Here is a 24,726-nt window from a genome sequence, read left to right as displayed (position 1 = left end):
TGAACTTCCTGATGTATCTGGCAGAGGCAGCCTTCTCACAGAAGTCACAACTTCAGAAGGCTCCAAAGATGCACATCACGTCCAGAGGCAGACAAGACACACCACATAGTCACTGAACCCAGAGGTTCTCCTGAAAAAGTGTATTTCAGCTACCAGAAAATCAATGCGAGTGTGTCTTGCTATACTGCAGGTGTTGTCTCATTTTGAACAAATGTGTTCCAAAGATGGATGGGGGAAAGCAGGGCTGCTGGAGGGAAAGTGGGAGTGGTGGAGATGGCAGAGTGGTAATTAAGAAATTGAGGATGGACAAGAATGCTAGAAGGAGCCCCAGAGTTATTCTCCTTTGCTAATTTCATCGGTCTCAGTCATTGTCTGGAAATTCAAAGTACCACTGTGGCTCAAGAATCCTCATTGTCCTGATACGTGGAGCCTCCTGACTGCACCTGGAAGCACTGACCCAAGGCCCCCACCTGGGATGAAAGGCGCTGATGTCTCACCCAGCCAACAACCCAGATTCTCTGTGAGTGTCTCCAGATGCAGCAAACTTGTTCATCCCAAGCACCTGCTCAAGACGGGGTCTTGCAGCTCCTGAGGCACTTACTTTTTGGTTAAATAAGAACAAGCTAATTGCTGTTCAAAACTTGAATTTTTTGTTTACACTAAACAGACTTTAGGATACAAATTTCATAGTAAAGGTTGATTTAAAACCATTAAAATCTAATATTACGAAACAATTCTCTACAGCTCTCCCATGTTTCTTCAGTCTTGCAAGCAAAGGCACTGATAGCCTTTTTTCTGCACTATCTTTCTAAGGATGTGCGCATAGCAAAGAGCCTTAGAAGACAGAAATAGGGTCTCTCTAGAGCAAAGATGTAGTTGGTTTATTGCCCCCTGTAATAAAGACAATGTCTCCCTCTGGGACAAATGGAAGGCATGTTTACCGCCCATTATAAAAGAGTTCAGGTCCCCAAGGCTCAGGGTTCCTTTCCCCACAATGTGCCTGCAGGTTTTACTGGGCCCTATTCACATCACCCTGCGGGAACTGGGGCTTGGGGAAATGGCACACATGTTGGTACTCTGGCTACTGCTATCACTAGAAGTAATGAAGTCCTTTGTCTCTGACCCAGGAATTTTGTGTCTTCTGCCAGCATCCACGGAATTGTGGCAGGGTAGCATATTAGCTTACAATTAGGGTAATGTTTCAGTCCCTTCACAGCTCTTGACACCTAATAGCTGCCTAGGAAATAATCATTTTGATCAGGTAATATCCACCTCCCCTTCTCTTTTTTTTTTTTTTTTTTTTTGGAGTTGGGGTCTTGCTCTGTTACCCAGGCTGGAGTGCTGTGGCAAGACCATAGCTCACCGTAGCCTTGAACTCCTGGGTTCAAGCTATCCTCTTGCCTTATAAATAATGCTCTTCTTTATCACCTTTCCCAGTGCTATTCTATGCCTATCTTTACTTAAGGTTTATACTTTGTCTACTTTAGAAGGATTCAATCCTCATTAATGTTTCCAAGTATGATGCAAGAAGACACACTGCAGACAAAGGTCACTTCTATGAGGAGAAAAAGGGAAATTTTTAGAGACTGAGAAATGGCAAGGCAGAAAAACTTAATGATTTGCAAAGGCTGCCCACAGCAGGTGTAGCAGGTAGGGCCTCGGCCTTGGGTAGAATTGATGAAAGATTTTGTCCAATTGACAAAATGGCATCAAGTAGCAGCAGTCAGGTGAGGCAGGGAGGGGGGTAGCCCTGAGTCATAGAACCACAAGGAATCTAGTTTCCTGCCAATTCATGAAACACTGAACTGGAGGCATCCAAAAGGTTTATGCAAGAGAAGTAGCATGCAGTGTTAGGCTGATGATGGACGATATTCCATTGCTACCGTGCCAGTTGGAAATAGGACACCAGATGTTTCTGATTTCTGCTGTGTGGATTAGATAACCTCAGAGAGTGCCTACACCTGAAGGAGACTCAAAACATCTTACACAACAAAGATGACAAAGGCAGTCAATGCCAATAATGATGACAGCCAAAAATGACAAATGGATGCCCACAGGAAAAATCATTTAGACAAACTAAACATTTCACGATACTCTATGTCTAAATTTTATTTCCAGGTTTGAGGATCAGGAGGCTACAGGAATCACCATATTTACCCATACTTTAAATGCCTGGATCTGTGAGAGGAAGTATTGTTAACCTTTGTCAATAATTTATGTAAGTGCTGCTGGTGAGTAGGCCATGGCCATATAGGCCATATATATCTCCAGGGCCAAACAATCAGACATTTGGAAATACCCTGGAATCCAATTACAGGTAGAGAAAAAAAATCACTGTCAAACATATTTTTCCCTGACATAAATACAAATAATACAGCGTGGCATGATTTTCAAATGCATCTCTGATGTATTATCTCTGTGTGCAATATGGAGAGTATCAAGCTCATAATAAAATAATGTAGACACAATTTTGCTTTCTTGGCTAGGTTAGTGGGTGAAAGCCACTTCTAAATTCTTGACAGCTGCTTCCTTCCACTGGGAAATGTCATTTATCTCCATCTGGCCTCAGGAGGGACTCGTGTACAAGAGGGAGCAAGAAGGGAGCATAGTTCTAGCTCTCCAGAGAAGGCAGCTCAACCCTGGGACACCCTCCAGGGACCACCATCAACATCTGGTTTTCAGGTGAGTAGTTTCTCTGTACTCTTGTTTCCATGAAATAGGTTACCTGGATCTGACATAAATTGGGATAAGAAGTTACTTGGCTATCTTGACTTTACTTATGGGTACAGATTATTATTACTATTTTTCATCCTCAGAGCAACTTTCTCAAGAATTATGTTGAAGAACTCTATCCTAATAAGAACACTGTACCTTTTCTGATAATGAGAATCACTTAGGTGCTTTCAGAATCATCTACGAGTTTCTAAAAATAACAGGAAATAAACTTACTAAGTAGATATTCTGATGTCTACCCCCAGGGATCAGTGAAAATAAGGAAAGGATATCAAAGCAATGAATGAAGAGATGCCTTTCCATGTTTGCCCAAACTTTGGGCTGACTGCCTCCATTAATTCCAACACAGTGCAAATGGGAACATGTATATATATGCCTTTCCCTCCCTTGGGCTGGTACTTTTAGAAAAAAGGAAAATACTTAGACCATCATCACCAAGTCTAGGCAGTATAGGGACATACATCTGCTAAGCCACAAGAGGGTCAGACAGAAAAATAATTCAAGTATATATTGACTTGGTGGTGGGGGTTAGTGGCATCATTCATACAAAAGTTATAGCAGATTTAGTTGGGAAAGCTTTTGACTGAGAGATCTCACTAGATGGCATGTCATGCTACCAGTATTTATCACTAGCTTTTCCCTTTTAAAAAGTACGTTTTGTAAGACAAAAGGAAAAGGGGTTTTTAATGTTTTCGTATCTTCTTCTTTTGAAAGTTCTTCAGAATCTGAAACAGGAGTTATAAAAGAAAGAACCCATAAAGGGACCTGTACTCCTGAGGCATAGAAAATTCAATAACAAATATTAGTTTTTCCTTTTCTTGTAAACATAATTCTGAAATGTAGGCTGCAATTTTTGCAGATATTGGTGAGAGGGTTAGCAAAGGGATGGTGTGGCATTAATATGAACAGCAATGCAAACATGGTAGAGCCATGACTCCATGACAAATGGCTGAGATGGGCATCAGAACACTAATTACACTCCCAGCACTGTGCCAGGATGGTCTGAAGCACAGCTTTCCATCTATTTGGGCCTCAGTAAAACATGGATAATAACATCTCCCCTACCTACCCAGATACGTTTGAGAAAAAGGGACAGAGCACTACCAAATGTAAAGCATATTATGATCGCATGATCCCACAAGGATAAAGAGTAAAAAAGCAAGGCAATCCCTGGCACATTTGGACATCATGCCAGGTGTTGGTGCAGAACCAACATCTGGATGTGTGATTACATTTTTAATTCTTCCTCCAGATGTTGGGATACTGGAAATGCTAGGGATAAGCAGAAAGTTACTTTTGGACATTTGAAAATGGGATTCGGTAAAAAGAATATACTATTAATTGGATGCTAACAGAATGCTTCAAAGAATAAACTAGGCTGAGAACAACTCGGTTATACCAACTTTGCATTTCTGTCATAAGGGCAAATGTCTACAAAGCAAAAGGAAACCCCTGTGGTTCTTTCTCTTTTCATACACTTGCGATTTCCAATTTTATAAATCAATTATGTATCAGGAAAAGGAAGACTGTTTGTTCTTGCTGACTTGGATCCTGATTACTTAACATACAATGGACAGCTCTTCTAGATCTCACAGGAGCCAGTACTTTTGATTTTTTTCCAGAAAAAAAAGCAAACAACATCAAATGATGCTAGTTTATGAATTCTCGATTATGTGCAGATTCAAGCCCGGTATTCCTCTTTCAGAAGCAGGTATCATTTATTGTGTAATTCTGGTCAAACATTCTCTCAGTCTCTATTAATCCCTTCTCTGAAGAGAAAATAACACTTGCAAATATTATTTATTTATTTATTTATTTATTTTTGAGATGATGTCTCGCTCTGTCACCCAGGCTGGAGTGCAATGGCACCATCTTGGCTCACTGCAACCTCCACCTCCTGTGTTCAAGCGATTCTCCTGTCTGCCTCCTGAGTAACTGGGATTACAGGCATGGGCCACCAAGCCTGGCTAATTTTTTTGTTTTTTTTTTTTTTTAGTAGAGACCAGTTTTCTCCATGTTGGTCAGGCTGGTCTCAAACTCCCGACCTCAGGTGATCCACCCATCTTGGCCTCCCAAAGTGCTGGGATTACAGGCGTGAGCCACCACGCCCAGCTGCAAATATTCTTTTGAAAGCACACTGACATAAGTTATTTTCCCCAAATGCATACTACACACACACACACACACACACACACACACACACACACACACACACACAATGACTATTTTCTGTGTTCTTACTGAAGCTGAAATATTCTTTTGCATTGGCTAGAATGGTCTCGAGTTAAACTGTAATTCAATCAAACACTTAAAAAATTGTCTTTTGCCACAAACATCAAGGAGATTAAAAATTTGAGGACAAATGACATTTACAGATACTGACAATTCCCTCTCAGCTCGGGGCTGTTCTATACTTCACAGTTTAGACAATCATTCTATAAATGACTGGAGGTACAACTTTTAGTTAAAAGTCCCAGGATAAAGTGCTGAACCACAGCTCTGCAGGAGGATATCTCTCATATTGCCTCTAGAAATACCACAATGTATATATAGCAATGATATGAGGCAGGGTTTGGAAAATACACGGCTGTTATAGGACAGTCTGTTGTCTTGACTCTCAGCGTCTCAATATTTTAAGACCGACATTACTCATCTATGACTGAGCCATCTGCCTGGGACAATCTTCCATGGCTCAGGGATCGGGAGTAACGGGACGTCATGGGAAGCTGTGGAGGAGCCCGCCCGGTCCAGCAGAATGAGCCAAGGCTTGGAGAGCCAGCAAAGAATTGGACAGACAATATCGTTCCGCTATATCCAGTTCTGCTAAGGTCATGGAGTCTGGCCTTGCTTAAATTAAACTTTACGCCATATTTAGTCAACTCTCCTAGAATTAAAAGCCTCTGCTGTCTTCGATTGGCTAAGTCTACATCAGGCTGTAAGCCACAACACTTGACTAAACCAAACAGTGCTAGCAGTAGGGTTAATCAACACACACTGTGTAAATGCTGGTGCCTGAGAACCATCCCTGTGTTAATGTGAAAGAAAACGGACCCACAGTGTGCAGAGCAGGCAGGAAAACAGCTGATGCTCAAGGCTGCAGCGTACAATATCATCGCGCCTCTCCAAATAAAGCAAAGACGACAGAGTATCTCCTGGGAGAGCTTGCCTGTCCGTACATAAGCACGTACACACACACCCACACCCAACCATGTACTACTAATTTTTACAATTTGAATTATTTTCCTAAAGAATATTACCTTCTATTTTCACTAGGTCCACACTTTTCTTTGCTTGCTGTAATTAATTTTATTCTCCTTCAGTTTAATTTAAACCAGACTAACAGTTCCTCGGGTAAGAACATTCAAATGTGGTCGCTTGATTGGGCAGACCCACATCTCCAAATGATAAAGTATTAAATGAATATCCCAGTATTTAGGATTAAATGTCAAAGTTAAGCTTATTTTCCATATTCTCCTTTTTCCATGGCCATACATTGACAACTTTGATGAATCATTTTACTTTAATATAAGAGACTCTGAAGACGTCTAGTTTGTTAGTGACCACGCAGTTGCAGTCACCACCACCCCCAGCCCCCGTCAACAAAGTGTACCCATAGTTGCTGTCTCAATATTAGTCTGCAGGTTGAAATCATCACTACTGCCCCAAGAAGCCTGTCTGATGTTAACCCCTTCATTTTCCCTCTACTCTCCCTGTACTCACCTTGGGGATGGTGAGGGGTTCCTGGGGAGGAGGGAGACACTGTGAGAGCCTCTTGAGAGTCTAAAGATGAGGGGCTATGGCTCAGAGGAGCCGGGCAGGCTGGGGCTGCCGGAGAGGTCAGGTCCAAGGAGAGGTCGGCTCTGCCCCGGCTTACACTCCGGCTTCTCAGCTCCTTCTCGTGTTCCTCAGCTGCCAACTGTTCCAAGTATTTGTATCTGAAAGTTAAATTCCAAAGGGTTTCCGTCAAACGAAAGAGGAGCCCGTGGCTGATGCTTGTTTATGGATGAAACACCTGCAGAATGAGCCGGTTTCCTGATGCACACAGCACAGTGCAGGGCTGGCTGGAGGGTCAGCCTGCCAAAAACACCCAGCAAAGCCAAGATGCTAATGATTAAAAATCCCACATCACTCATAACCAAGCAAATTGGGGGAAATGGCAGCATCACACAGCCCGTAGATATTGGATCACTGCTGCAGAATCCTATCTGGCTCTTTTAGGGAACATTTGTAAATAAGCAAAACAGCAATAACCACCACCAAAAAGCCACAAGAGCGATGGCTGAAAACCAAACCCCTCAGAGCTCACAGCTGTGAAATGGGTGGGTGGCTTGGTGTGGCAGAGAGAAGAAAAATGCCCCCCAAATACCAAACGGGGTTGCTTGGATGAAGGCCTGCCTCTCTGAATTTCTGAACCTGCTTCAATGCTAACAGCAATGCAACTGGAATTCACTTTGTTCTCTCAGTGCTGACCATGGAAACTTTTTTTATATTCTAAAATATTTCTGAGTAGGAATCAGACATCCAATAGCTTGAACCTGACGTCACATATAGTTTATTCATCAAAGTCAGTTTAAAAGAACAAAGATACATCTGTTTTGCATTTCAGGCAGGCAGAACCCACTAACTGTTTATTAAGACCAGCTACCAATCATATTCCTCATAGTGCACTTTACAGATCAGACCAAAATAACTTTGAAATGTGTGCCTCTTCCAGATGTCTGCTAATTTTACTCACCATTATCTTTTTCAGAAATAAATTTATGCATTCAGCTGTAGCAGGTTACTTACTATCTTACCCACCACTAAACTTTGGAACAGCTTCCTCAAGCCCCTCACTTTGCATCTATCCAATTCACTGCTTCAGTTCCTCACAATGGGCATTAGACAGGGTGTTCTTCATTTACCCAGATAAGGCAGAGCACATATTTAAAATATTTTAAAACAATGCATTTAAAAAGCATGCACTTTTTGCATCCCATCCTCAAGGTGGGTGTGGTTTCCCCGTCTGTAAACCTCACCCTTTCTCCCTGCCAGCCCAAAGGCAGTCCACCCTTCGGACCATGCTTGCATGCGCATCTCCCTCCAGGAGGCCTGCCTTGACCACCACAGGTGGAAGTGATCTCGGCCTTGCCTCTGAACTCATGTCGGATATGTAGTCCCTTCAACTCAGATGGCATTTTGCATTTACTGCCTGGCATATTTAGTCATCTTTTCACATGTGTACGTCTGTTTTCAAAAAGCAGATAATAGGATTTTCATGAACAGGATGATTACCATCCTTTGTTCTTTCCCTCAGTGCCTTGCATTTATGGCTTGATGGAAAGCAGGCAGAGCCTGCAGAGTGGCACCTCACCTGCAGAGGCCCACCTGAAGCCCAGGATGCCGAGGGGGCAAATGCATCCCATCTCATTTTTGTGGGGAATGAGCTTGCATTCACAGTGAATCTCTGATAAAAGGTGTGTAGTGAGTGTATATGTAGATACAAACACTTGAAGCTTGGCCAACAGCACCACCTCTTGAGGGATAAGAGAGGCAACAAAAGGAACATGTTTCTGGACTTAATTTGGGCCAGCAAGAAAAAGCCACTTGGCTGTGGAAGTAACAACCTTGAAAGAAAACAGTTTTAAGGGTAAGAGGCAGGGCCTCCAGCAGGTATGTGTTAAATGGGGTGGTGGCAAGTTCAAGGCCAGGAATGCCTAAGTCCAGGAGGAGTTGTGAACACAGGTATTCCCACGCTGCTGCAACAGGATAAAGGGGCAGACAAGAAATGAATGCAAATAAGAGAATCTGGACAGATCCAGGAGTTCAGGAGGTCAGAATCCCAGGGCAAGAAATCAAATGAGTCCGGGGTGGGTGGTGGTGACGAAGCACTGTGACAGGCTTCCAGCCAGGAGGACAACCCACTTACTGTGTTCATTTTTGCTGGCTCATTCCTGGTCCTGGCCTTCCGCACACTTCCCTGTGGGCAGCCAGGCAGGCAGGGGCTTGCGGGCAGCCAAAGGGTTTAACCCACTTTCTGGGAGACTCCAGGGGCCACTCATCCCAGAGCCTGGATAGATTTGACTCAAATGCTATTCCTGTGCACCCCTTGGCCTCACAGATGCCATCACTGAAGATTCGTAAGACATGAGAAGAGTTAAAGGTTTAATCTGAATTGTCCTGAAAAATGATGTTTATGTGTTAGACAAAAATGGTAGAAGCAGAGGTAGAGGGATGGTGAATTGTGGCTTCATGGAGAAAGAGGTTCAGTTGTATAAAATGAGAAGAGTCTAGAGACTCGTTACACAACAATGTGAATGCACTTCATGCTACTGAAAAACACATTTAAAATGGTTAAGATGGTCAATTTCATGTGATGTGCATTTGATCATAATTAAAATTTTTTTTTTACATGGCAGGGACAGAGAGGCATGGAGGTCAAGAGCACTAAACCTTTCTGAAAAAGCATCAGCAGTGTTTATCCACAGGGGCCAGAGTGGTGAAGGCGGTGGGCTGGTACACGGGGATGGCCATGCCACAGGCATTTACGGTGTTACAGCTTAGCGACCCCTCCTGCCCTACATGAACCTCCAGCAGTTCTTGGGGAGGAAGTGGACCTACATCATGACCTTCTCCTAAACAATGACTGTAAGTGCTATGGGGCCAACAGTACTTGATCTGAGGACCCACCGGCCCACGCAATGACTGTCACGTATCCCTGCTGCCACGTGAAGTCACACTCAATCCACAGACCGACGGAGCCTCCTCTGTGGGAAGCACCAGGCTTTCAATCCACAGACCGACGGAGCCTCCTCTGTGGGAAGCACCAGGCTTTCTATCCACAAACCACAGCCCCAAGAAAAGCCTTCCTACTTTTGCTGCCTTCATCCAAACATTCCTGTTTATCCTCCGCCTAGATCATTTGTTTCTTCATTCATCTTTCCATTTATTTATTGAACATCTGTCAAGTGCCTGTCATGTGCTAAGAACTGTAGTAGGCACTCAAGATTTAATAATAAACAAGGAAAACTCCCACCCTCACAGAGCTCACAGTTCAGTGCGAGAGAGAGACAAACAAACCACTGGGATGAACTCCAACATCCACCAGGACTCAGTGGCAGGGCTGGTACTGCGGCTCAGTCTCTTTTCACAGGGCCCTACAGAAACTCTGCTTGACTTTAGATTAACCTAGACCTACTTACTGATGACTTTTCCTGCCACACTTCTATTTGGAAATTCTCATTTACATTAAGCTAAAATTTGGCTCCCTCTAACTTCTGCCCTGTTCTCAGTCCCTCTAAGCAAAGCTCAGAATCCTTTCTTCCTGCTTCATTGATCGTTTTCATGCACAATTTCCAAAACCCTAGCCCAGTTCCAACCTTTTCTTTGCACTTTGTTCCTATAGCCCCTGTTTGCTCTAAACCTTTTCCTCTGCATGCCCTGCTGTCTCCCTCAGACCAACAAACCCAAACTGAAGTATCCTCCTGTGCTACCCCCCAACACACCCCCAGCCTGGTCTCATTCCTTACTACACACACTTCTTTTTACTCCTTTAAATTATGTGTGAATGCCATTTTAATCAATCATCATCCTATAAAACCTTTCTTCTAATACTTAAAAGGATGAGAAGTAGCATCTCAACAGAAACTTAGTCCTGGTCTGCACCATTGCCAATAACATAGTTTGTCTGAAATTATGGAGTGAGATGATATGAAATAATATAACAGGTATCCAGATGGTCACTACACCTTAAAATAAGATGACAGTCATCTTGTTACAGTTACATGATACAAATCTCCAAAACCATCTGCTGTGACTATCTTTTCCGAGTCTTGCATTAAGGGTAAGAGATGTGGGACTTGACGAACACACATCGCTCTATCTGGAAGAGTTACTTTTCCTTATTTCTGTACTCCCTCCCACCTCTGATCTCTACTAGTTTCCATTTCCAAATTCCATTATACTTGGAAATCTTACTTTTTCCTGGCTTACTAGGAACTCTCAACAGCTTTCGAAACAGGGATGAAAGTCTATTTCCCCTCCCATATTCACCAGGTTATTCAAGAAGAAAACTAACAAGAAAAATGGCTGGGCCAAACCAAAGGAAAATGCATGGCTGCTTCCCCAGGCCTCTGTGTAAACAGAGAGGTGTCTCTGAGGGAAGATTCCCACAGTGGGCCTGGAGAGCACACTCCTGTGTTCAGGCTGATGCGCAGCCTGGGAGCAGACTAAGGGCAGAACCAGAGGAGACAGGAGAAGCAGCAACCTCCTCTTACAAGTTTGCCAGACGTAAGTGAAGGCTTGTTTGGAAAAAAAGAGCAGTAAATAATATCCAGAAAGAGCTGGACTTCTGTGGTTTGGGGAAATTTTTAAGTCAGCCTGAGCCAGTTCAGATCTTGACACAGCACCTAAACCATCTCCCCAGGAGCTGCCAAGCCTTGTCTGTGTGGACATAACCTAACAGTCAAGTTGTTGAAAGCTCAAAGAAGTACAGAATCTGGGGGGAGAACTGAAAAATAAAATTCAGTTCCTCATGCCTGGGCAGGAAGTCAACAGCATTTTCAGTGAAAGTATATGTGATGTCCTCTGATGTAAAAAACAGGTACTAGTGAGAAATACAAGTTTCCTATTTCTTTAGCAGCATCTTTCACTCTAGATTTGCCACCACAACTGGTTATTAGGATGATAATAATCAAATAGAATGTTGGAATCAAAGCAATGCCATCATTTTATTTAAGAGGCTAATCTAAGCATGTAATTTTTAAATTGAAGATAGGCAGTCTCTACTCTTGCCTGCCTCAGACTGTCCTGATGTATTTAGGTGGTGTTTAGAAAATTAGCACAACTCTACTTCTTATTGGCCCAGTCCAGAAACTGTCAGGTCCCAGCTGGTTCCAGCATAGAAGGTGTAAAATCAGCCTTTCCATCTCTCCATGCAGTCACCCCACCTGGTGGTAGAGGGGACGACTGCAGGCTGTAAACAGCTGGGGGTAAAAACTTGTCTTTTGCCAGTCTACTTGTAAAACCAGTTTCCACTGTTTATCTGCATTTATTAGACACTGAACATCTTTGTATCTTTTATTGAGATTCAAAGCATGTTGCCATTGAAATATACTACTGATCAACACCAGAGTTTTGAGCTGTTCCTTTATATGACCTAAGCTGGTTTGAATATTACAGCAACATTTTAATAACATACTTCTTAATCTTATGAAGTAATGTATCCCATATATGTTTTTCTTACAAAATTGCATATAACTATTCTGTGGACAGAAATTTAAAAATGTATTCATGCCTTTGCTGGTTAGAATCACAAACCAAAAGATTTGTATCATAAATAAAGTAGTTTTTAAAATGAAAAAAGAAAGTACCTTACAGCTTGAATATTTTAAATAAAGTTGTTGGTTCATTTACTCATTTACTGATTCCATATATTATTCCTAAGTCCCAACTACATGCCAAGCACTGTGGTGGGTACTGGGGAAATAAAGGAAATCCAGGCATTGTCCCTGCCATTGAGGAGTTGAGTACAGTTCAGTAGGGAGACAGGTAAGTGACCAGGCACACCCAGAAAGAGTCTCAGGTATATTTAGTGCCCCCAGCCACTGCCTGGCACAGTGTGTATACTGAAATATTTGTTGAAGGATTGCTGATCATGTGACACGAAAGCACGTAGTAGGAACACCTACTCTGGTCTTAGTAGCAATGGTGCAGGGTATTTCAAATATACACCCTATATCAATTATGCTAACATTAATGTGCTCATTTGAAGGAGAATTTTGAAGGAATAGACACACTTAACCATGCTGGCACCAAATGACAAATCCAAACTTTTATTGGAAAATTTAGGTAACTAGTACACTCTGTTCTGCAAAATGTCAGCTCTGCAAGGTTTTAAGTGAAGCAGTTATATTTTAATCAACAGTCTCTCTGCATGCTAGGTTAACAGTGCAAAATCACATGCCATTTGTTACAATGGGAAAAAAGAAATATACAAACCTTTCTTCTCTTGCTTGCCTTTGCTCCTCTCTTTTGTCTAAATAATCTCGGCTAATGGAAATATGTAGAAAAAATAAACAGGAAAAGAAAATAACAGAATTAGATGCTCAGAAAATTACCAATAAATTATAAACAGTATATCATGAAAGACTGCCACTGCCTCAGAAATGTAAAATAGTTGTAGCCGAATTTTTAAAAGTTTAAAGGCTGTACTTCCAAATTCTTAAATACAATTGATTTTCAATACAATCACACGGACTGCAGAAAACATAGGATTACTGCATTCACCCAGAAACACTACTAATTACTTGTTGGAAAGAATGTAAGTATCTGAGGAAAGAGAAGTTTTTTAAAAATCCAAAACTAAAATATGGCAATAACAAGCAAGCAATAGCTTTTGGAGGTGATTAGCATCCAGTTGAGCTCTGGTAACTCCATTACAGCCATCTTAAGAATTAAATCTAAGTGTCTTGGTCATTTTATGTTGCACTCCACGAGCTGAATATTCCTACCACAATCCAGGATTTTTTTTTTTTTTTTAATTTCCGGGATACATTTGGGGTGTGCAGGTCTGTTACGTAGGTAAATGTGTGCCAGGTTGGTTTGCTGCACTTAGCAACCCATCACCTAAGTATTAAGCCCAGCATGCCTTAGCTACTTATCCTGATGCTCTCCCTCCCCCATCCCCCTACTGACAGGCCCCAGTGTGTGTTGTTCCCCTCCCTATGTCCATGTGTTCTCATTGTTCAGCTCCCACTTATGAGTGAGAACATGTGGTGTTTGGTTTTCTGTTCCTGCATTAGTTTGCTGAGAATGATGGCTTCCAGTGCCATCCATGTCCCTGTGAAGGACGTGATTTCATTCCATTTTATGGCTGCATAGTATTCTATGGTGTATATGTACCACATTTTCTTTATCCAGTCTATCAACTGATGGGCATTTGGGTTGACTCCATGTCTTTACTATTGTGAATAGTGCTGTAATGAACATACGTGTGCATATGTCTTTATGATAGAATGATTTATATTCCTTTGGGTACATATGCAGTAATCAGATTGCTGGGTCAAATGGTATTTCTGGTTCTAGGTCTTTGAGGAATCGCCACACTGTCATCCACAGTGACAACCCAGGATTCCTTCTCCACATCCATTACACTCTCAGTTTCTATTGTGGGATCACTGAAGCTCCTGCTTTGTTCCTTCTCTTTTGTCTGTACCCACAGATGCCCAAATCTGATTAATTTTAATGTTTTGTTTTTCTGTTCCTGCTGGTTAGGTTCCAAATGGAATCTAAGTTTAAGACTATGTGGTTAGTCATCTCTCACTGGACTGTTTACTTTCCTAACATTATGGTTTTCAACACTGGACCTCATAATATAGTTTAAATATTCTATTTCTTGGTGCACTGGTAACTGGATATAAAGGGACACTAAGTTAGACTACAGCAGTATAGGACCGGGAGAAAAATGCAACAAGGACTCAGATTTGTCATCGTTTATAAACATCCAACCTCATCACTTTCCACACTAGAACTAAAATTTCCTATAACTCAGAAGGCTTAAGACCATATTCAACAAAAATGACAATAAAGAACAACTTTTAGATGCTTTGCAAAAAGCACCAGGAGCATAAACAATTTAAATCAATGAAATGGCTGATAAAAGGTCGGCCATTTGGGTAATCTCGGGGACTACTTTAGAAAGCTTTTCCTATATATTTTTTGAATTTCTTTTCATTCACATCCTGAGAAATATGGAACTGCAGTCACCACAATTAATAGTTGCCTATGGTCTGTCCTTGACTAGCAGTCATTACTGGATGAGGGCCATTTTTCCAAGGTCTCTCTGTGTTTTTTTTTGTTTGTTTGTTTGTTTTTTAAATTTATTTATTATTATTATACTTTAAGTTGTAGGGTACATGTGCATAACGTGCAGGTTTGTTACATATGTATACTTGTGCCATGTTGGTCTACTGCACCCATCAACTCGTCATTTACATCAGGTATAACTCTGTGTTTTTAATTGACAAATTAGAATCACTTGAAATCAAGAGCAAATGATTAACAGTTATGAGCATGGCCTCTGATGACAACCTGCCTAGGCCTAATTCTTACTCTGCCAACATATACATATGAATAACATAATTCTGAATATATATTATAATGCATGGCCAGGTGCAATGGCTCATGCCTGTAAGTCTAGCACTTTAAGAGGCTGAGGATCACTTGAACCCAGGAGTTCAAAACCAGCCTGAGCAACACAGCAAAACCCCATCTCTATAAAAAAATACAAAAATTAGCCAGTAGTCCCAGGTACATGCCTGTAGTCCCAGCTACTTGGGAGGCTGAGGTAGGAGGATCACCTGAGCCTGGGAGGTCAAGGCTGCAGTAAGCCAAGATCATGACACTGCACTCCAGCCTTGGCAAAAGAGTGACACCCTGTCTCAAGAAAGAAACAAACAAAAAAAGCCAATGCACTCTTGTCCTATTCTCCTATACTTCTGGGACTCTGATGATATGAATGCTAGACCATTTTGATGTTATTATGAAGGTCCCTATGGCTTTGTTCATTTTTCTTTCAATTTTTGTTTGTTTTGTTTAGTTTTCAGGTAGGAAAATTTCTGTTGTTTTATCTTCAGGTTCACTCATAGCAATGAGTTCACTTTCTTCTCTCATAGCAATTCTATTTGGCCCATCTGACAAATTTTCTATTTTAATTTTCCTGTACTATATATATTTCCATTTGGATCTTTATATCCTTTATTTTTTTTTTTACAGAGACATCTTTTCATTGTTTCAAGAGTATTTGCCCTTACTTCTTAAAGCATATTTATAATAGCTACTTTAAAATCTTTAAATGTATAATATCTATGTCCTTTGTGGTTACCCACCATTTAATTCTCTTTTCCCTTTGAGTTAACCTTTTCCTAACTATTTCTATGATAAGTTATTTGGATTGTATTCTATACATTTTATTTATTTTGTAATGAGATTTGGGGTCTTATTTAAATTCTACAAAGAATCTTGATTTTTATTTTATTTTGTATTAGCAGGTAATCAACCAGGTTAAGTTCAGTCTGCAAGTTGTAACCTGCCTTCAGACATTGGTTCCAATATTAATTCAGTTTTCTGGGATCTGGGTGGTCATCCACTCCCACTCTGTACTTAGTTCTCAAAGGCCATGGCATGCCGTGTAAGTTTGAAGCCACACGTGCACAAATCAGACATGCATTCAGGAGTGCTCTCTTGATATCCTTGCTCTCTGTGGCTTTCCTAACACTTTCTGGCTCCTTGGGTTTCCTTTTATGGTCCTCCAGCCAGAAGGCTTGGGCTTTATTTTCCCTGTCCTGCCACATACTTTTGGTAACTGCATCTGCATCCAGGACAATACAGCAGGAGGACAGCAAAGTGATATGCCTAGTGATCGTGGGGTTGTAGCTCTTATGGTCAGAGGAAGAGTTTCCCTCCCGTTTCAGGCACCTGCCTGGACACTGCTGCCATTGCTGTGCTTCTGTAGCAACATTGCTTGGGAGGCTACGGTAGGAGATAGAGAAATAAGAGGAATTCTCTACGCTTTTATCTTTAGAAATTCCCTTTGCTGTGCCTCGGTCTGGAAAAAGAGGACTTCTTCTGGGGCTTTTTTTTTTTTTTTTTTTTTTTTTTTTTTTTTTTGAGACGGACTCTTGCTCTGTCGCCCAGGCTGGAGTGCAGTGGCCAGATCTCAGCTCACTGCAAGCTCCACCTCCCGGGTTTACGCCATTCTCCTGCCTCAGCCTCCCGAGTAGCTGGGACTACAGGCGCCCGCCACCTCGCCCAGCTAGTTTTTTGTATTTTTTTTAGTAGAGACGGGGTTTCACCGTGTTAGCCAGGATGGTCTTGATCTCCTGACCTCGTGATCCACCCGTCTCGGCCTCCCAAAGTGCTGGGATTACAGGCTTGAGCCACCGTGCCCGGCCTCTGGGGCTCTTTTGGTCCAGATTTGGCATACATGTCTAGGTTTGGGTGCCTTTGAGTACATGCCAAGCAATATTGAAGGAAAAAAATGGTAAATTCTCACTGGTTTTGTAAAACTTAATTTTACTCTCCCTTCCTAATTCACCTGCTCTCTTTTACATTTCAGAGTTTTCAGAGCTCCACACATTCTCTCCATGGTTTATGGTCGCATTCAGCAATGCAGAAGGAGAGACAGGATGGAGTGAACGAATTCCATTTTCCCCAGAACCAGTACCCTGTTTCAAGAGGTTTTCAATAAAAAACTTTGGATGTAAGCTAATCTCTGAATTTTCCATGTATTTCACTCAGATTCTCTGCTGCTATTTGGTGGTAAAATATGCAAATCTCCCAGAAAACCATAAATCAGGAAACATTTAACCTGTTCCAGAGATTTAAAGAACTGGTCTTTCTAAAAGTGACAACTTCCAGAACTACCCTCATGAAAAATGGTGCATACAGAACTGGCATTTCCACATATCATTTGGTAGAAATGTGACAGCTCAGGGTGTGCTACACAATCTTGATGGGAAATGATGTTGGTTTACTTCATGCAGCCCATTCACCCGGTCTTAGAAAAATGAGGATTAGCATTTCACAGACTTGGCATTTGTTTTCATGAAGTAGTGACTTATACTTAAGCAACTTCACAACTCTGCTTATATTTTGATCATTTTTACAATTACACATACATTTCTTGGCTTCAAAAAAGCACAAGTTATTGGCCGGGCATGGTGGCTCATGCCTACAATCCCAGCACTTTGGGAGGCTAAGGCAGGCAGATCACTTGAGGTCAGGAGTTCAACAGTCTGGCCATCACAGTAAAACCCCATCTCTACTAAAATTACAAAAATTAGCTGGGCGTGGTGCTGTGGCCTGTAATTCCAGCTACTTGGGAGGCTAAGGCAGAAGAATCACTTGAACCCGGGAGGCAGAGGTTGTTGGGAGCCAAGATCGCGCCACTGCACTCCACCTGGGCAACAAAGTGAGACTCTGTCTCAAAAAAACAAAACAAAAACAAACAAACAAAAAACACATGTTATTAAATCTCTAAATCTTCATTGACAATGCTTTATATTCCTTGTAGATTTAATGGGGATTAATTGATAGTAATATTGTTTGAAAAAGAAACTGAGCTAAGGAAACAGGAGGTAGAGATGGGGAGAAAAATGAAAGGAAAGAATGTAGAAGCTATAGGGTAAATGACTTGGAAGGATTAAGAAGGAAGAGAAAGTATAGGAGGAGGAGGTGGGGAAGAAAGGGGAAAAATGGAAAAAGGAGATAAGGAAGAGTAGAAGTAATGTGTAAGGAGAGACACAGCAACTGTTTTTCATTTCATAAAGCACAGCACAGCATTAAGCCCAGGGGATGGGTGTGAAGGAGGATGACCTGGAGAATGTGGAGAACAGGTGGATTGGCTGAAGGAGAAGCCAAGGCACACTGGGATCAGTGGGGACAGACAGGCCAAGATATGGAAACTGGAATGAGCTATATCCAGGAACACATCCTTGGAGCTGCACAGAGACCAGTAGATTAGGGGGAAATGGGCTGAGAGTAATCAACACAATGACTTTTCCCCCCACATAGCAAGAGATTATTGTTTAAAAAAATATATTGAAGATTGCTACAGGGATCAAAAAGTGAACCAGAAAGTGGGAAAAGCATTTCCTTTTGGGCATCTGATGGAGCATGAATAAAACATGACGACCATTAGGAAGAGATGGCAAATTAAGTTAAGATAATTAGGCTCTCTGTCATCAGGAAGGCCTGGATAGGACCACTGCAGACAATGGAGGACTCAAGAATACATGAGTTCCTAATTGTATTTGGCTGACTGTACTTCCTGCCATATGGTTAGAGAAACAAAGGCCATAACAAACCAGATCCAGTCTATTTCAGGTATGTCTTTCTCTTCCTTAAAAATACAGACAGAATTTTCATTACTTCCTTTAATACCAATATTAAACGTATACAGCTGTAAAGTCACGTGCTTTAATTTTTAACTCATTATTTAAAAAAAAATCTTAAGATCCTTCTTACCTGAATTTGTTTCTTTCTTCCCGCTCTATTCTCTGCAACCTTTCTTCTCTCTCCTGCCGCCGCCTCTCTCTCTCTGCTGCCAGTGACTCTTGGTGCTGCCTGAAGGATGATGTGAGAAGACCACTCGGTGATGACCTGCAGATACAATGAGTTAGTTTCAGTTGCTTGGCCTTTGATTAAAAGTACTGAAGTAACCATCAGTCAGACCTTGGTTAGAACTGAGGGTCTGCTGGTACCTAGGCAGTGCTTGGGGGAAATCACTGAATGCCTCGAGTCTTCTTGTTTCACAATTTTTGCATGTAGATGGGGAAAAGCAACATGCTGCGAATGTGCTAGTAGGAAAAAAGGTGGTAACAGACAGAAAATACCAAGCAACATGCTTGACATGTAAGCAGCCCTCAAAAATGGGTATCATAGAAGCATTCCAGGAATGTATATACATTCTACATACATTTTACGATTGGTCTATGTTAATACGTAGATAAGCTAGAATCAGCTTTCAATCTAAAACTATTTTCTAACGATCTATCAGGTAATACATTCATTATTTGGGTAACAGGATCATTAGAAGCTTAAACCTCAGCATCACGAAAGATACCGATTAACAAAACAGCACATGTACCACCAAATTTAAAATTTTTTAAAAAGTGATTTTAGAAAACTATTTTCTATTACACATGCACTAAAATATTTTACTGTATATCAATTTCACAATACACTTCTTTAGAATAATTGAACAAGGCAATGAGATGACAGATGAGGACAAAAAACTTGCAATGGGCTGAAATGTGAATAGAATTAAGGAAATTTCATTCTATGACATTGTATGTTAAGAAGCATCCAAGGACTCAGCATGGTCAAAGGACAGGCAGTGGTATTAGTAACATCACACAAACAGTCTGGACTGTGTACTGAAAATGTGTGTGAAGGCCTCAGACAGAAACCACAGGGTGAGTATTACAGGAGATGTTAAATCAGAGAATGAGTGGGAGAAGATAAAATCAAGTAACTGTATGACATACAAGGAAAAGGGTTAGCTATGTAAAGGAGTCTGATGGCTCTCTGGAGAATAAAATCTGTTATGGACAACTGGGGCCTTCACTTACGGGAAAAAACCTCAAAAACAAAGAGACAAATATTTATGAAATATATTTTGCCAATTTATTTATCCAAGGATATAGCTTGGATAAAATCCTACCTGGATTCAGTGAAAAATATACCTGCAAGGTGGGGAACACAGGTCTCAGTGCAGGAGAAAGATGTGACTATCATAATACACAGACTGCCATGAGTCCCACAGATGTTCTTCCTAGAAAAGGTGAGTCATCTGTGGCTATCAGTCATAGGTGGCAGGGAACATGGAGGGAAGAAGCCACAATCCCTGGTAGCTACAGGGAAGGAGTAACCAAATTCTATAGTCCAGGCTCACTATGGAGTTATTTTCATCATCTCTGGACACTAAGGCATAGGTAGAGTTTGTTTATCTTTCTCAAAAAAGAAGTTCAGACCAACTTCTAACTTTTGTAAGCTATTATTATTTTGTGGGAATTTTTCCCTGTTGTATCCAGCCAAATCTAATCAACAGAGTAAAGAGGTTTGTAATACCTCTTGTACAGTAATTGTTATGTATATAATAGATTTGTTTAACCCAATTATTAAGTTTTATCTAATAGATTAACATGTATATAACCTGGTGCCCAAACTGGAGAAAACATATTCTTTCAAATATATAAGGACTACTCAAAAATTGACCATCAATTCTGTCACAAAGCTCAAGAATGAAAACCACAAACTGGTTTCACATGAGCTACCTTCCTGATCATAATGCAACTGAATTGAAAAATAAATAACAAGGAGATACATTTGAAAAAAATCCATATAATTGGATAAACTAAAACATGTCTAATAACTTAGGTCAAAAAAATAAAAACACAGACAATTAGAATACATTTAAAGGGTACCATAATGAAAAAGTTAAATATGAAGTTTTGTAGAATACTTCTAAAGTAGTATTTAGAAGGAAATTTATTCTTAAGTATTTATATTTGAAGAAAGGAAAGAGTAAAAATTAATGAGCGATCAGCTCAGTAATTGGAAAGGCAACAGTGGAATAAATTCAAAGAAGACAAAAGAAAAAAATAAAGAGCAAAGACTAATGAAAAAGGAAAACAAAGGTATATAGACAAAAATCAACAAAACTAAAAGTTGGTTTATAATTGTGAAAAACCTAATAGACAAGTTCTATCAAAATTGTTCGAGAAAAAGGGCCACAAATGAGCATATTCAGGAATGACAGATAAATGCAATTATAGATACAGTGACCAAAACACATTACAAAAATAAGGGGAAATTTTTATAATACACCTGAAAAATCAAAGAAATGGATGATTTTCTAAAAACAAATAATTTACCAAATCTGACTGAGGAAGAAAGAAATTTTGAATAGCTCTGTTAACCTAACAAAAGAAATTGAGTTAATTAATTACAAATATATTCACACCCATGAAAAAAATCCATGAGAGTCAGATGTTTAATGTGATTTCTAGCACTCAAGGAAGAGTTCAAGTTAGACATATGGAAAGTTCCAGAAAACATAAAGAAAAAAAAATCTCCACAACCCATTTTACATGATTCATATCACTCTGACACTAAAGCCAGATAAGAACAGTGTGAGGAGCGCAACTTATATACTATTTGCAATTATGAACACCACTGCAAAAATCTGAAACAAAATCACGCTGTGTTTGTCCAGTGAATGTAAGGGTAATTTGAGATGATAACATCAATGAATATAACTTACCACATTAATAGTTTATTGGAGAAAAACCATGGCTACCTCTGCAAATGCAGAAAAAAACTTTAAATTCAACAACTATTTGTTATTTAAAAAAAAAAAACCCCTTTTACTATGCTTAGTAACAGAAGAAAACTTTCTTAATCTGACAGTGGGTATTTGGCAAGGAAAATTTTAAAAACTAGAGTAAGTATCTTTTTTTCTTTTTCCTTTTTTTTTTTTTTTTTGGAGACAGGGTCTCATTGTCACTCAGGTTGGAGTGATCATGGCTCACTGCATCCTTGACCTCCTGCGCTTAAGTGATCCTCCCACCTCAGCCTCCTGAGTAGCTGGGACCACAGGCAAGCACCACCATGCCCCATTTAATTTTTGTGTTTTCTGTAGAGTTGGGGTTTTGCCTATGTTGCCCAGGCTGGTCTCAAACTCTTGGGCTCAAGCAATCCTGCCTTGGCCTCCCAAAGTGCTGGGATTACAGGCATGAGCCACTATACCCAGCCAGTATCATTCTTAATGCTGAAATATTAAGAACAGTGTGCTGTTAAAAATAATATAAGGATGTTTCCATCATTGCTTATATTTGACATTATTCTGGTGGTTCGAGCCAGAATACTAAGAAAAGTAAAAAGCATAAGGAAAGGAAATACAATGCCACTATTTACAGATAATCTGACCAGCTTATAAAGATAATCCAAGAAAACCTGTGTTATTTTATTAAGAGTCTAGCAAAGCTTCTATATATAAAACATAGAAATAGCAATTGCATTTTTACATGTCAGCAACAATTTACCAAGTTAATCACAAGCTAACTATCAAATTACTGAACTAATAATATGACAGACCTTTATAAATAAAAGACTCAAATGAAAGCTATATCACATTTATGTATAGAAAAAATCAATGCAGTCAAGATGCCAATTCTTTTTTTTCCAATCAATACAATTTCAAATTGATATCCCAAAAGGATTTTTCATGAAATTTTATAAGCTGAGTCCAAAATTTTTACACAGGACCTGAGGTTTTAAGGATAACCAAGACAATTTTGAGTAAGAACAAAGCAGAGCACTGGCCACATTCGATACGAAGCCCATTCTGAAACCACAATGATTGCCCGTGAAAGTGGTCTTGGTGCACGAATGAAAACACGGATGAATGGAGTGAGACAGTGAGCCATGACACAGACTCATACACAGACAGAATCCTCATTCATGTCAAATGTGTTATTACACATCAGTGGGGAAGTAATGGACTGTTTAACAAATGGTGCTGAGACAACTGTTAGCCATAAAAAACAAAATACAGGCTGGGTATGGTGGCTTATGCCTGTAATCCCAGCACTATGGGAGGCCGAGGCGGGATCACCTGAGGTCAGGAGTTTGAGACCAGCCTGACAACATGGAGAAGCCCGTCTCTACTAAAAATACAAAATTAGCTGGGCGTGGTGGTACATGCCTGTAATCCCAGCTACTTGGGAGGCTGAGGCAGGAGAATCACTTGAACCTGGGAGGTGGAGGTTGTGGTGAGACAGGATCGCACCATTGCACTCCAGCCTGGGCAACAAGAGCAAAACTCCATCTCAAAAAAAAAAAAAATACAGCTAGTCCCACCTCATACCAAATATAAAAATAAATTCTAGATAGTTTAAGTGAAAAATGTAAAAGATAAAACTTTACAACATTCAGATCTCAAGATACAGAAGTTTTTTAGACCAAAAACCAAAAAGAGCAACCAAAAAGAAAACATTTGATAAATTTGCATATATTAAAATTTAAAATTTGTGCACATTGAAAGACTACATAAGAGTAAAGAAGAACAATAACCTGGGAGAAACTACATGTAACATATATAAACTACAAAGGATTAGTATACATTATACAAAAAGAACCCCTTCAAATTAGTAAGCAAAAGACAAACTACCCAGAGGAAAATGGGCAAAGGGTAATGAGCATTTCACTGAAGAAAGTTAAATGGCCAAATACATATATGAATGATGCTCATCTTCACTAGAAATCAGGGAAAAGGAATGCAAGCAAAACCCACAGTGATATACTGTTTCACACCTATCAGATTAAAAATTGACAAAAATTAATGTCTGATGACACTAACCCATTGGCACAGAATAACTCTCATACACTGCTTCTAGAAGTCTAAATTAATATAATCATTTTGAAAAAAACACTTAATACATTTGAAGATGTATATATCCTAAAACCTAGCAATTCCACTTCTAGGTTTATCTAGAAAGTAACTTTTGTGTGCATAAAGCAGACATGTATGGTAAAGAATTCTATATGTTGCAGTGTTTTTATTACTTGCTAGTGGTTAATCAGAAATAACATAAATACCTACAAATAGACAAAATATAGTTTGTCTTTAGAAAGGAACACTCTACATCTGTGAAAATTAATAACTAGACTGATATGAACATGGGCAATTCCCAAAAGCAAAATATATAGTGAAAAGTAGACTGAATAAAAGAAATCGTATTTTATCATTTCTATGAAGTTTAAATACACACATGGCAAATCTACATACTAGTGATACACGTACATTTCGTAAAAACAAAAACATATATGAGAATAATAAACACCAAATTCAGTGAAATGATCATCTCTGGGGAAGACGGGAAATCAAAGGGATAAGGGTTTCAATTTTATATCTGATACTCTTTATTGCTCTATAACTTTCTAGATTTATCTAAAATTTTCTGTAAGCCCTGAATATATATTTTAAAGCCATTCTATTCTCATAAATAAATAAAGGTTCTTCTTAGGTATATAAATAACTTGTATATCAAATATCTTTGAAACCCCAAGCTAACTGAACATCAATAGTTATATCCAGTTCTAGAATTCAGAAACACAACAAAAAATAGGGTTGTTTATTTATACAGGATAATTATTTTAGGAGCCAAATAATTTCCCTTAATTGAGGACTTTGATTCAGCCCCGTTTTAAAGCCTGCCCTGTGTGTTGTTCTCCAGCACTAGCAGCCTCACCTTCTGAGTTCTCTTTCCAGAGGGGAGAGAGAGGAGCAACATTGCTGGTCTACGCTCTTAAGTGAGGAGCAAAATGAGGTCCTTGCTATTCCCCTTACACTTGTGACTTCAGCTCATTCTTCTAAATATCTCAACCTTTATAATAGGCCACTAGTAGCTAAACCTGGTCACAATGAAGCCTCTTTATATCAGATCTTAA

At 40.0% G+C, this 24,726-nt stretch overlaps 1 protein-coding gene across 3 annotated transcripts in view; it reads right to left on the bottom strand.

The window, feature by feature from the left end:
* The window catches only part of FHOD3 (formin homology 2 domain containing 3), a 487,786-nt gene that overhangs the window by 78,250 nt on the left and 384,810 nt on the right, over positions 1-24,726 (bottom strand). For 2 of the 3 annotated variants that reach the window (XM_025365274.1, XM_025365275.1), the window contains 3 exons: positions 18,739-18,873; positions 12,712-12,762; positions 6,454-6,668 (listed from right to left, as the gene is read on the bottom strand). In XM_025365274.1, the coding sequence (XP_025221059.1) occupies positions 6,454-6,668; positions 12,712-12,762; positions 18,739-18,873 (401 nt within the window). The remainder of the gene's footprint in view (positions 1-6,453; positions 6,669-12,711; positions 12,763-18,738; positions 18,874-24,726) is intronic. The other variant, XM_025365277.1, reaches the window with a different exon arrangement.

The sequence above is a fragment of the Theropithecus gelada genome, chromosome 18 (genome assembly GCF_003255815.1).
Source record: "Theropithecus gelada isolate Dixy chromosome 18, Tgel_1.0, whole genome shotgun sequence".
Classification (NCBI taxonomy): domain Eukaryota; kingdom Metazoa; phylum Chordata; class Mammalia; order Primates; family Cercopithecidae; genus Theropithecus; species Theropithecus gelada.
The sequence above is the reverse complement of the archived record's forward strand: the minus strand, read 5'-3'. Positions and strand labels throughout refer to the sequence as shown.